This window comes from Alosa alosa, chromosome 19 (genome assembly GCF_017589495.1).
Source record: "Alosa alosa isolate M-15738 ecotype Scorff River chromosome 19, AALO_Geno_1.1, whole genome shotgun sequence".
In the NCBI taxonomy this organism is placed as follows: Eukaryota; Metazoa; Chordata; class Actinopteri; order Clupeiformes; family Clupeidae; genus Alosa; species Alosa alosa.
In genome coordinates, this window is record NC_063207.1 from 22,601,512 (window position 1) to 22,616,087 (window position 14,576).

Sequence of the window (14,576 nt, forward strand, 5' to 3'; positions counted from 1 at the left end):
TTTCCTCAGCATATAGGTCATATCATAGATTATTATGGCCATTATTAAAATAATAATAAAAGAGTTTTTGAACTTTGATGTCACTAATGCTGATTATTCAATGATTTATTTGAATTTAAAAATGTAAAATACTTTCACAGCAAAAATTATATATGCGATTAATTTAGATTAATTAATCATAGAGTATGTAATTAATTAGATTAATTATTTTAATCGATTGACAGCCCTAGTATAAATCATTATTAATTGTCTGCATGTGTGCATGCAGCCTGCGCATGGTGTGAGGGAGAGAGCACGAGCCGGTCAACTGTTGCTAATTTTAGGCTACAATGACACATTGAAAAACAGATGCTAATTATGTGGGCAACATTCTCTAACATCGATCAACTTGTCATATTTTCTGTCAAACAAGTTGTGAATTTGTTGTAACATTAAAACAGGGGATGACTTAGGGCCCGTCCCATTTCTCCCCCCTTAAAACTTCCACTTGGTTTTGATTGCCCTCAACAGCCCCCTCGACAAGGGAAGTGGAGGTGAAGATCTTTCCCTATGAATTGGGACACCACTGCAAATTAGCGTAGCGAACGTGCTCACCTACGTCACGTGCAGCGCCGACGTGTCTGCCAGTAGTAGCCTGCTACTATTTTCATTCAGGAACATTCCAGTGGTCAATGTTGTGTGGGCTGTGCTGGTTTATCTACGTCTGGTTAATCAACAAAGATATTGTGTTCATGTGAACGCCAGAACACACACCTTAAATATTGACAAAACTACCCAGATAAGATATATTAACGTTATTTGATGGGCAGACTCTCTCAAAGCACTCAGCAGATATCATGACATCGTCAGATAGCTACGTAAGATATTTTCTAACATTAGTTTTTAAAACTCAGTCCATCAGTCCATCAGATGTGCATCAAACTAACATATTCCAACATATTTCGAAATTTTAATATGCTTATTTGCGAAAATATATGAAAAATGTGGCCGGCTTGCTGAGCTCGCACGGTATCCTGGGTAATTTCATCTCCCACTTCGTTTTAAGCCTGCATCGGTCCTGGCTATATTTTGAGGGTTGATTTTAAGGGGAAAATAGCACTTCCCCTTGCTCCCTAAAGTAATGGGACACCCTAGCCCTACACGTGCACGCGCAAAAACGAGGGTTAGGGCAAAAATCTAGGGGTAGGGGAGGTATTGGGACGGGCCCTTACTCTGCGCTCACTGTACAACGAAACACTCGGAAGAATCATGTGAACGATTTTCATTGGTTGTTGCATTCAGTCTTACCCAGCTAGAGAGGTGCTATTTCCTGATTGGCTATAGAGCTGGTAAGTCCCACCCATCCGCTAAACCCCCAGTGGACCTCTAGATTAATAGAACCTCTTGCATTCACGATTTTTCAATCTAGAGGTCCAGCGGGGATAGCGGAAAGGGCGGGACTTACCAGCTCTATGGCCCCTTTCTTTTTTTCCTTGTTTGTTTTTTATCGGCTGGTAAGTGACAGGCTCGAGTCATGAATGCCGTTTCCAGCGAGAGCAGCACTAGAATTTTACTGGGGCACTGGAGACTTTTACGAAGGCATGTGCCCCAGTGAATAAGGTCTAGTGACGCCCCTGGTCTGACTAAATTGAATGTTCTCTCCAGAAACACTTTGTTGTAGCCTATTAGCTTATGGACCTTGCCCAAAACTTCCGACAGCAGGCTTTACCCTTACAAACTGTCATAGTGTAACTAACCCATAAGAAAAGCATATGTAGATGAATGGCTAACATAACTTAACTGTAGCCTACATCTGACTCATCTTCAGGGAATAGCAACGTTAGGCTACTCTCCCGCACAACTTTATTTTCATAGCCTACATTTATTTGATTAACAGGCTAGCCTTCATGGCGATGAAGCACATTGAAGAGGCTTTCTGTTCATTGTATCACATTTTATTTTCAGTTGACAAAAGTTATGGGGGTAAAATTAGTGATGGCAAAATCCCCAGTTCAGAAAATCATGCATAGTTCGTTCCCATATGTGTCCCGCCCTATGTTGCACGTCACGCTTCATTTTGTTATTTGGTCCTGCTTCCTGGCTCCTCAATATGCCTTGTATGTAAACACTCGCAGTACGAAGTACCAGGCTGGCAATGTTTCGCCTCGTTTTTAGACACACAATGCGGCATAAAGACGTCTGCTCTTCCCGCGAATTTTTGCGCAATCTCAGTGTAAAAACGACTATAGTGAAATACTGAGGACTTGTCTTGACTAAGGCCCTGTTTACATGACAACGCTTGCTTTCAAAAGTTGTACTGACTTGGTGGTGTTGTGTGGCAGTGCTTCACACCATAGATATTAAAAAGCTAGAGACCGCATTGAGATCCAGAACGTACGTAAATAGCGACGCCATCTTGGTGGGGGCAACAATCACTGGAGGCCAATGGAGGAACATGTGACTCTGACTGTAAATCAGAGAAGTGTCTCTGATTGCCGGCAAGTGTTGCCCATAGACAGTAAAGGTGTTGCCCCCAGCAATATGGCGGCCGCGTTTACGATGCTACCTAATAGAACTCGACGGACAATGCGGTATCTAGCTTTCTAATATATATGCTTCACACTACCACCTAGCCGCCTGGCATGCATACTACATCGAATTTCACACACTTTTGCGTCACCGTATGCACACTCGTCTAAACGCGGAATAAAAAGTGAGAACGCAACGTAAATTTTGTGTTTTCTCCTCAGAACGTTTCCGTCTAAACATAGCCTTAATCTAGTGTCTTTACCATGTGAGTGATGAGGAGAAGAATGTTATGTCTACCGAAGAGTTTGAACCACATTATATGCTGACTAAGCCTCGCCTCATTGGGAGTGAACTTAAGCGGACCCACATACTGGTTTACTTTCCTCCGACATGTGCAGACACACACACACACACACACTGCACCCACACATACACACACTTACACACACACATTTACACCCATACACACATTTACAGCCACCCACACGCACACACACACACACTTACACACAAACACACATTTACAACCCCCACCCACCCACCCACCCACACACACACAGAGAATGTGGTCTGTTGGGCTGTGGACCCCCTAGTGTCCCCTTTAGCCCCTTCCCCCATGGGGTTAGCTTCACAAGAGCTCTCACGCTTCCCTTCACAGCGGCCATCTGCAAGCAATCTGGGTTCTCTGCCCATCTCCCAGCCTCCTGTCTCAGTCCAGCAACCCTCCCTGTGATTAATGGCCCCAAAAGGAGTCGCATACCGCATCAAGGAGACAGTCCTTCCACTAGTGATAGTCAGCCACTGGGTTCCATCACTGCTCTTGCTTATTTGGGTGGTGGACAAGTGACTAGCACTCTTTTGGTCCCTTCTATGTGTATTTCTATTGGTGGATAGGTTTCATGAGGAAAGGTGGCGTAGAAATGAAATGGAATTCTATCCACAGGAGGTGACTCCATATACAGTGTTTTTAACTTCTGAATACTACAACTGTTTACTGCAATCTTTAAACTTCTAAATACTTGAACTGAAAATTATAGCATGTCTAGGCTAGAGTAGGTTACAGTATGTAAGGGATAACGGCCGCAGAGGTTTCCCAATATGCAAAATTAATGGACGAGGTGGAGACAAAGAACTCCTCAACGCAAAGCACTGTTTTCAAGTTATGTATGCTGAAGCATGCATAGTACTTAGTCAGATTGTACATCTGGTACTCTCTTTTCTTAGACCCCGTTTACACGAGCATGTGTATTTTTATAAACGAAGACATTTCCCTACGTTTGAGCCTTTCATTTAGACTTAAACGGAGAATTAAAGCCAGAAAACGGTCATCCAAAAAACTCCGCCAAAGTGATTTTTTTTGGAAAACTTTGTTTATGCGCTTATTGTAAACTGTGGTAAACGGAGTTTTGGGCAGCCAACGTCACAGTATGCGACAGAAGTACACCAAATGTGCGACCAATGTTTACATTTACATGTTCTCACGCGCGACTTCACATTTTGGGGCTGAGGTGATCATGGATGCGCCAGAATAGCCATCGCGTTTATGTTGGTGCAGACCCTTTTTGTCTGTTTGCATTTGCAAATTCAGCTCCTCTTTTATGTGGAGGAGCACAGAAGAATTCTGATTGGTTAATGTGAGCTTGAGCTTATCGTTAGACTGCCACTGTGGTTTGGCGTGCTCATGACAGCATGTATGTACACGGGTTCGTGTAAACACATTTTTTAAAAAAACGGTCTCGTGTAAATGCAGTTTTATTTGCAAACGTAGATGGCCAGATATTCGTTTAGGAAAATACCCTGCTTCGTGTAAACGTAGTCTTATGCTGCTTTCAGGCCTAGGTGTAAGTATGTATGTTCTGCGGATGTCAAGCGGTTGGGCCGTATATCTGAACAACATAACCGGCCATTTGGAATTCAGAACTTAGCCAGCAGTTATAGGCCTACTACTCCCCTCCTAGTATTTCCGACAGACATTATGTAAACGAGCTTGTGTCTGAACAAAGCGAAGAACATGCAGAGATTCTGTTCATGTTCGTGTTCAACCACGTTCAACCTGTTCAACCACACAGAGATTCTGTTAATGTGCGTCGGTGTTCACACATATGACCGCATAATGTTAGCATGTTAGCATCATATCTGAATCACCCGAAGGGTCGGACCTCCGTTTGACAAAGATCCGCATATACTGCAGAGGACGTGTCTGAAAGCAGCTTTAGATAGGGTCTGCCACCTACATGCAGCAGTCTCTGTATGGTTCAGCTTCTCTGTAGCAGTCTCTGTATGCTTCACATGCTATCAGCTTCTCTGTAGCAGTCTCTGCATGCTTCACGTGCTATCAGCTTCTCTGTAGCAGTCTCTGTATGCTTCACATGCTATCAGCTTCTCTGTAGCAGTCTCTGCATGCTTCACAGTGTGCAGTGGGGGAGTGTTGAGCTTAGGATATATCTTGTCTCATGATGGTTTTGTTTTAGTGCAGGTTTCAGGTTTCCAGGTTTTGATCTCTTTGGTTATCGTTTACCTGTAGGACGTCTGGTGTGAAGAGGGAAGGTTCCAGAAGCTGAAGCAAGTGCAGAGGGCACAGAGGAAACATATCTGGATGCTCTCTGACGGAAGAAATGAGAGAGTGAAAGTAGAAAAAAATGAAGAGGTTCCTGTACAATATGAGATGAAAAAGAAGAAATTGTGGAGCCAAAATATTTGCACTTTCTCTTCCCAGTTTTTAGACATTTGTCATCATTGTTAAACTATGACATAAACCATGACATAAACTGTTGTTATTCTAAGGATCTATGTTAGGAAATGTGCACAGTTTGTTACTGTTTTGTAATTGACTACCTGTTTCAGTCCTGATTTCAGCCAGGATTCTTTATGACGGCACCATAATTAGCTATTTCATGATAATGTCAAACTAATCTATTTTATCTGGTAGATACACTATCATACTCTACTAGTACGGATGTAGGTGGGTTTTTAAACAGAGCTTTGCCATTTTGAGCGATCAGATGTTGTGCATCTTGAGAGGATCAATGTTGTCAGTTGTAAGTGTCCGCATTGATATATTCACATTGGGAAATGTGGTGTTGACATCGATATGTTCTCAAAAGTAGTCACATTAAGAACTGAAACCACTTTTATTATTTATCATCAAACACTCAATTATAAAAGATAAAACAGATGCACAGAACATTAGTGTATACAATATACATACATCTAACTGGACAGCTAAATCTGTCTTTAGAGATTATGTCAGTTCCAAGCCAAACTATTTTCATGACAGGTGGTAGTCACATTGTAGGTGCTTTTCAGTATTAAAACCAATATCTGTCCTTATAGACTTTAAAAAGCTTTCACTGCAAGTACTAGTTCAATAGTGCTACTTTGCTTTATGTTGTTCTGTGTTGAGGACATGAAACACATTTGTGTGAACTTGTTATTTTTCACTGGAATATTTTGGCATTAGTGGCATGTGTCTGTCTAGGTTAATTGATTTTTAGTTGGAAAAGGACAGAAAGAACGAAGAGCAGAATGCTTATATAGCAGGCAAAGTCCCATAGCAACGCGTCTTTTTACTGTGTGAAAAGCTTAACTGCAGAGCAATGGTAAAGATCTGGATTGTTGGGTAACTGTCTTATACAACTGACCATGTGTTTATCATTCCGGGGTGCATTTCCCAAAACCATAGTTGCTAACCTGTTAGCAACTTGGTTGGCAATGGGAAATTGCATTGCAACTAACTTAGTTAGCAACTATGGTTTTGGGAAACGCGCCCCCCCTGTCATCAAACTCCATTAACAACTGGTAGCATAAATACTAAAACACATACAGTCCATCAGGAAGGAAGCACATCATTTGCAAATGCAAAGAGTTAAATGCAAAACATAACATGTACTCCCTCACTTAAATGTATGTCAAAATTAGAGAAAATGAGGAATATAATTGATTGTGTTTATTTTATGTTTCGTATGTATGTATGGACAGGCTGTGGCAGCAGCTCACGGAAGAAACTGAAAGAAGACAGATCTGTAAATATGTAATATACTGTATGGCAGGAGAGGTAGCTCCATCCCAGGAGGGCTGGGTACCTCAGCACTTAACACATGAAAATGGCTTTAAAATGGTCTCACCTAGTTTACCCGGCAACCATTAAAGCCTGAACATGAACCTACGATAGAGCCTCCTATCCTCCAGAAATGGAATTACCTCACACTGCAGTATTCACTGAAGGTGTGACCTTATTTCTTTGTCAAGTTTGGAGTTTGACAACCTCTAAAGGCGATTTTACATTTAAATAGATTTTTTTATTTTTATTTTGAAAATCTGTCAATAAACCATTAGCACCACCAGTAAACATGTAAAATCAAGACACTGAGAATACATATGCTAAAAAGATTTTGTCTCCTGTATTCTTTTTATTCTCTTCATTCAAAGGCTTATTGACCTTTCGTGTCAAGAGCATCTTAATCAAAATTATCATTATCCAGTGCGTAATGTTCTGATCGCTGATGTAATGATCTCATCAGAGTTTAACGACCGTTGTAAAACAGTGAAGCGAGTGATGAATGATATTAAACAGTTTTTAGCCCATGCTCATGTATGCTGATGGGCCTAACCAGCCTCATCCAAACAAGATGAATAATGAAGGTACTGTTCTCAAAACTATTGGCATATTTATACTGTATTTGTTTGGGTTTTGTGGAAGTGATCAGATGCATCCATGATCCACATTCTCTGACTTGGCAAGCTGTGGTTATAGGTGGATTCCAAACATGCACCATTTTTACAAGAGGAAATTAAATAAAATTCGGTCACGGTTTTGTTTTACATGGTTTTGTTTTGTCATGCTAAAAGTTATGTTTTCAGAGTTAGTTTTGGTTTGGCGTTCTCAAATGAATTTGAATGCTATATGGCTATGCGAAGGAGAGATGAACACATCTGTTTTTCATGAACAGTCAATGCTGATCAGTTTTAGTTTGGAGGAGCCGAAAGTTGGATGGCCATTTATGATCTATGTCAATCACCCCACTCATGTGTTACTCTGCACGGTCCCTCGTCATGGGACATTAGCCTCTATGTTGCCACACTAGTACAAGGAAGAACAAACAACTTCGCCACACTATTCCAAGGAAGAATAGGGTGGTGGTAGTGTAGTGGTTAAGGAGCTGGGCTAGCATAAAGTAGCCAGAAAAGCTGTGGGTTCAATTCCCGGCTTCCACTGTTGTGCCCTTGAGCAAGGTTCTTAACCCCAAGTTTCACTGGGGACAATGTAACAATGCCCTTGTAATATAATTGACGTATGTAAGTCGCTTTGGATAAAGCATCTGCTAAATGAATAAATGTAAGAACAAACAACATTGCCAAGGAAGAACAAACACAATGCCACACTAATTCATGGAAGAACCAAACAGTATTTTGATGGTGAGTCCCAACGTCTGGTACAAGAATTTTCATGTTTCATCTGTCAAGTTTTGAGGAGCCAGTAATTGTCCGTAAGCTTGCCTACCCTTGACTTCATCCATCCACACACCTGACATACATCTTACATGCCGTGCATTCCTAGCCTAGAAATCTAGACGCGCCAGGGCTAGTCTAGCAACTGTCCGTTGGCTTGTGAGCTCCAGAAATCGAAACTTAATCAGGACATTGAAATCGTCTATAGAGTCGTTTGGTGGGCTTAACATAATGATTGATGGCAGAGTTGCAACGGTTTGGCTTGAATTCCCTGCTACTTGAAAACAAATATCCTATTGTGTGCAGAGGGAATTTGAAAGACAACTGATTATCCCGCCCCTCGGACTGAGCACTGCGAACGGTGAGTGCCCAGACCCTACATTTTAATGTGGGTCTGGCTCGCCAGGCTAGTGCATTCCAGCAATGTGCCAAACTTATGCTGTCTCTTGCTCATGTTGTTAAACTACCTTGACAACAAACTCCAGTAGAACAACCAATATTAACTCTCTCCATCCCAAGGCAGCCGTGTGAGTGAGTGACTGACTGTAGATAGATATAAGCCAGTAGTGTTTGCCTTGTTCTATAGCCTACTAGATACTTTCTTATGAGGAGACAGAGCACTCCTCATCCTCCATAAAAATGCATGGGGTTAGTTCATAACGCCATATGCCAATAATCTCTACACATATCCCGCTCTTTGCTGTATGCCTCCCCATTCACTTGAATAGAAAATAGCTGCCCGATAACTGCCCAAAGTGCATTGCAAGATGGCTGCTGACTTACCTAAAAGGACTTTGCTTGTACCTCCAAAATGTCCTCTTGATAATGAGTGCCCTCTCCTCCACTGGCACATCAAATGATCTACAAGTGAGTTGAGTAGCTCAGCACAGTAAGTCATGGCATTTACTAAGCCTATAATCAATTATAAATCCACTATAAATCCAATACTCTAAGTGCCAGAAAGTTTGTTAGGAAACAAAACCATGTGGAAAGTGAAGCAGAGGGAATGTGTACAGCCAACCTGTTTAGCAACTTTTGCATGTTCAAAGATCATCCAATTTGTTATGATGGTCTGTTTCACAGCACAGTCTGTCATGACATACCTTCATACCCCAGTGCCATATGGCAAGCAGTCCATGACAGAAGAATAAACAGGATTTTGTTCTGATTCCAGTGGAAGTGAGCAACATTATAAAAGATCCCCAGGTTAGCTCTCTTTGACCAGAACTACCAGAACTTTTAAACAGATGAAGATCATCTGGGACACTCTCACGGTTGGCGCATTACAGGCGCAAGATGTAGCTTTTACTGTGGCCACAGTGGTTCTCACAGAGACCATGGCGTAAGTGGCGTGGTTTGATTGGGACTCTGGGAGTTTCCGTGGAGATGAGTGGTGCCGCCACATGTATTTGGGCTTTCAGGATGCTGAGCAAGAACACAGACGGCCTAGTGGGAAAACAAGTTTGCGTTAGAGGACGACGATGGAGCTGGCGGCTAGAAGATGCTGTTGGTTTGGATCTTAAGGTGGGTGGTGTGGGTGGATGCAGGGGTGGCGGTTGATGCGGGTGATGGTGGGGCAGTGTGCGGAGGGATAAGGCAGAGAGATGAAATAAGAGCTGGGAAGCAGCTGCACTACATCTGTCTTGTTCTGACACATGTGGCATTTGACTTCCAGTGTGAAGTTCAAAAGAGTTTTATAATGACGCAGCTGCTTAAGGATGTGTGTGTGTGTGTGTGTGTGTGTGTGTGTGTGTGTGTGAGTGTGTGTGTGTGCGTGTGCATGCGTGCATGTGTGTGTTTGTGTGTATGTGTGTCTTAGAAAGATGAAATGTGTTTGTGGCTGTTTGTTGTGTGTGTGTGTGTGTGTACGTACACATATGTGTGTTTGTGTGAGTGAATGTGTTCAGGTGGGAGGATAATCAACTCACCCACGTTAACACTTCATAAACTTAATAAACTTTATTTGAATGATGGCCATGATGTATGACTATGATTTGTAATCCTTATTTCCTCCACTAAGACATGGAGTTGGTGGAGTAGATTATAGTTACAATCATTAACCCTTAAAGGTGTAGGTTTTTGAACATTCTAAGTTCCGCAACAATTGAAGGTTCTAAAATTCTATGTTGAATTCAATGAACCCAGATATTCTTTAGAACGTTCATTTCTCAACATTCCCATCACATCAGTGTGACGGTACTCCTTTAAGGGTTAAAAGGTGTATTTGGTTCTGGGGAACTGGTTTAAGGGCTTTAGGGGGTTTGTGCTTGCATGTGCTCTGTTGAACATTTGTGTCTGATGCCCTCCCTATCTGCCTCAGCACCTGCTGGTTAGCTCAGGCTGCAGGGTCAAAGGTCAAGTCCTTAGGGTCAGAGTGCAGCCATGTCCACATACTGATTGAGAACTCAGCTGCCTTAATAGACGCAGGTGTCTGTTTCTCTCTAAAAGGAAAGGAGACATATTCTAATTTAGTGGTTGTGTGAATTAGTTTTATGTTGTTTTCAATAACTGGTTCCATGTGTTTTCTGAAGGAAAAAAATGAATAGATTGTACTCAGCTAATGTGTTTGTTTGTTGCCAAATCAACAAAAGACACAGATATTAAATCAACATAATGAAGTCAGGAAACATTATTTCATCACTATACTGGCCTAAGAGACTGATTCCAATAGATCTGCATTCAATTATATTTTGGATTACAATTGAATGTATTTTGATTGAGCTTGAACTACTGGTTTAGAGTTCATAGTTCCTGCTAATGCAAGCAGCCAGCGAGAATATCCAGGAAAATATTGTTTTCTTCCACTAAAATCTCCTTGCTTCTTTCAGTAGCAAAAAGGGGGTGAGCTTTTGCCAGGAGTTGCTGTCCTAATAACTTTTTATTTTGAACAGTCAGAGAACACTTAGAAAGTCTAAAGTATCTTTAAAGTAAATCTAAAACCACTCACTGTTTACTTGTTTCAATTCAAGTTTAGCATGCATTTAGTCATTCAGAGTGTTATGTAATGGATGAAGTTTTTCTGCAAAAGTGCCTACTCATAGGAGTGTTGTTGCTTGCACTGTGTGACGCTAGGCCCCCTAATGGTAGCAAGTGCACCATGCAGTCAAAAAAAGAAGCCTGTGAAAAGACCCTTGGAGTGTGTATGAGGCTATCATTTTGTTTCTGTCTGAGTTTAAGGTTACAATATAACTGATATCAATGTGCCTGATGGACAGTTACATGAGCATACCACAGGAAGTAAAAATACTCTTCCTCTTTCAGCCAAAGCATGTCTTATGTCATTTATATAGTACTACATGAGTAACTACATGAGGTTAACTGGTGAGGGGCAGCCTAATCCAGAGGGCATGAATAGAGCATTTGGATTTATAGATTTATTTGATTGTGCTGATTTGTTTGCCCACTTATGTGGTCATTCCATGGGAATGTCTCCTCACCCAGTTTCATATCCAGGCTTTCCTCCCTTTTGCATTTCGGTGGATTTGTGCTGCTGGCTGTTTATGATTTGGTTAAGATCTTTCTATCTTACTCCACTCCCTTTCTCTTCCTGTTTCTTTCCACATTGTGTGTGTGTGTGTGTGTGTGTGTGTGTGTGTGTGTGTGTGTTAAGGTTGCCAATCGTCCCGAATTGTCTGGGACATCCAGTATTTTGGGTAATTTGTCCCGTCAGGCACAGCTCCAGTCCCGAATTTCAATCACAGCCTTGTTGGCCTTGTCAATGGCCAATAGTAGGCTACTGTAAACACACTTGGAACAAAGTGTCCAAAGTGTCTAACACCATGCATCTCTCACTTGTGCATAGAGCACCAAGGGACAGAGGGGGCACCACAATTTAGCCTGAGTAGCTTTACTGCAAACTGCTTTATACTTCTTAGAGAATGTTTACAATGTCAAACTGCACCAACAGTATCTTGCATAAGGATGATACGTTTTGGGTCCTCTCTTAGTCTCCATTATGCAGCAGATCTGTAACTTGAACAATGCTACTCGTTTTAATTGGGAACACGTCTGAGCGCGACAAGAGGGAGAGAGAGTGGCAGGTTCCAGCTGGCTTGTCATTGTTGATAATTGATATCTCCTTTATAATATAAGACACTTTTAAAAGGAAATCATGAGGACAACAAAAGCTAGAGGAGATTGCGGAGTTATCCGGTTTCCACTATACTGACCATTTATGAAATGTGAGAGACCACTTTGACATACTGTAGGCTACACGCACTGTGATTTGGAATGTGATAGAATATGAAAAGGGGTCTTTGCCTTTGTGTAATTGAACTGATTAGTCTTGAAGTCTTCAATAATTTGTTTCCTTTAAACTAAGCATTTACATGAAACACATTCCACACAGATAGCTAGGTGGCTACCAGGTTCATAATACTGTAATTTACTTTTAATTGCAAACAGAAAATATCTAGCTAGCATCATGTCATTACATGCTTCTATTTACAACCGACTTAATAGTATACTTATCATTGTTAATATTGTGCTGGTGGCACAAACAATGTTAGAGTTTGTGGACTATATGAATAGAGCTGGCAAAATATTATGAATAGGCCTACCGTGAAGATAATGCTTTTAAAGTGACAGAGCACCATTTATAAATGAGTCAAACAGAATCAAATGGGTCGTATTTCTTAATAAATGTATATTTTAAAACAAATTAGCCTACGTATAATAATATTAAAGTGTTGATTTCCTTGTTTTTCTTTTTTTTTTTTTTTAGGGGTGCAGAAAAGAGCACTGAAAGTGTCCCTCATTTTGGGTTCAGGAAGTTGGCAACCCTAGTGTGTGTGTGTGTGTGTGTGTGTGTGTGTGTGTGTGTGTGGGTCTAGATATGTGTATGTAGGTGTGAGTGTGTATGTGTTTGTGTGTGTGTGTGCGGGTGTTCGTGAGTGTGTGTGTGTGTGTGTGTGATTGTGATTGTGCGTTGTGTGTGTTCGTGTTTGTGGGTGTGTGTTTGTGTGTGTGTATTCGTACGTGTGTGTCACTGTGCTTGTGTGTGTGTGTGTGTGTGTGTGTGTGTATGTGTGTGTGTGTGGTCGTGTGGGTCTAGATGTGTGTGTGTGTGTGTGTGTGGTCGTGTGGGTCTAGATATGTGCGTGTGTGTGTGTGTGAGAGAGAGTGAGAGAAAGAGAGAGAGCGAGTATACATGCTACTTTGGTTGCGTGTCGGCTTAAGAGACTGTCATGATGCCCTCTGGATACTGATTTGTTTGAATATAACCAGAGCTCTCCCGTAAAAATGTGAGTCACCTACTAATACTCAGAATTAGCCTTCTTTTATGTTTTAGTGTGATTTTTATTTCATCACTGTGTGGAGCTCAGTGAGCTCACAGCACAGGAGTTGGATGTCATCAAAGTGAGCAACTCATTTATCTCTGATGCAAAGCATCTGTTCTGGGTCTGATTAGACTGAGTGTGTGTGTAGGCCCTATACAGTTATGCCAAAAACGAGAAAAGAAAAATAGCAAAACTAGACATCAGGTCAGTACTTACCCCACCTTCATAATCAAAATATTGCGTTTCCAGAGTCGTCTGGTTGTAAATGTTATCCTTCTTGTTTAGTGTTGTTTAATTAGCCTCACCTCATTACCATATGGTCAAAAACCCCATGTTGAGTAATGGCACTTTCAAAACTGGGCCAAACCATGTCCAGAGAGAGGCTGCCAAAAGTAATGGTCATCCAAGAGAATGTAATGAGTGCTGCAGTGCTCTGATATGGGCTGTGTGTTTATCCACTTAAAAACTCTTTACCCTCTGTGCTGTCTGCATAGACAGATACTCTTTGTCATGAATATACTGACTGTTTATGAAAATATAGACATTAAAAAGTTATAAAGTTATAAGGTTGTAACCCAAGGACTGTATGGTTGGGCATGAAGCTCAGTAAGTAGATATATGTAGGAAGTGCTATACTAAGAAGTCAGACATTGGGATTTGTTTCATTATGCTGACAGCACAGCCAATTCATTTACAGTGGCTGTGAATTGTGTCGCCTGTATGTTAGGGGTAGCGTATAAAGAGTCTCGAGAGTCACGGGTCCCCCTTGTAAGCACATATTACAAATCATTTACATTTTTGTCATGCTGTCAGTTCCTGTCAGAACGTACTACGCCTGCTTCAGGGACCAGTACAATGTCACAACCTCCGGCACTGGAAACAGTTAGACTGACACCATTTATATCAATTTATTAACCATGTTTCCACCCAATAAGAAAAAGACATGATATGATTTTCAGTTAACAGTATGGACTGATGTTAAACATATATATGTATGGCTAAATCACAAGCTTAAAAGGTGGGTACAATGTAGATTTACATATTACAAAATAATGAAATAAAATAAAATAAAATAAAATAAAAAAATACATGACTGCGGATTTTTCCATTAGTAAACAGTTTGGCACAGGATGGATTTTCCATGGTGCACCTAGAAGCCATGGAGCCTCCTGACCACCAGTAGTTCATTGCTGCCATACTTTCAGACTGGCCTTAAATTCACCAATGCCGTGTGACTTCATCAGTTCTCCCACAGGGTCCTAGAGCTGTCTCAGTGGACAGGGGAAGTCATGTGGTGGTGGTGGCGGGTACGAGGGGAGTGTCTGTCAGAGGACGCTCTGA

The 14,576-nt window shown here is 41.4% G+C and overlaps 1 protein-coding gene across 3 annotated transcripts in view; it reads left to right on the forward strand.

Annotated features, from left to right (window-relative positions):
* smoc1 (SPARC related modular calcium binding 1) overlaps nt 1-6,897 on the forward strand; it is a 45,040-nt gene extending 38,143 nt beyond the window's left edge. For all 3 annotated transcript variants that reach the window (XM_048228016.1, XM_048228015.1, XM_048228017.1), the window contains exon 14: nt 5,033-6,897. In XM_048228016.1, the coding sequence (XP_048083973.1) occupies nt 5,033-5,046 (14 nt within the window). In that variant the 3' untranslated portion in view covers nt 5,047-6,897. The remainder of the gene's footprint in view (nt 1-5,032) is intronic.
* Nucleotides 6,898-14,576: the final 7,679 nt, after the last annotated feature.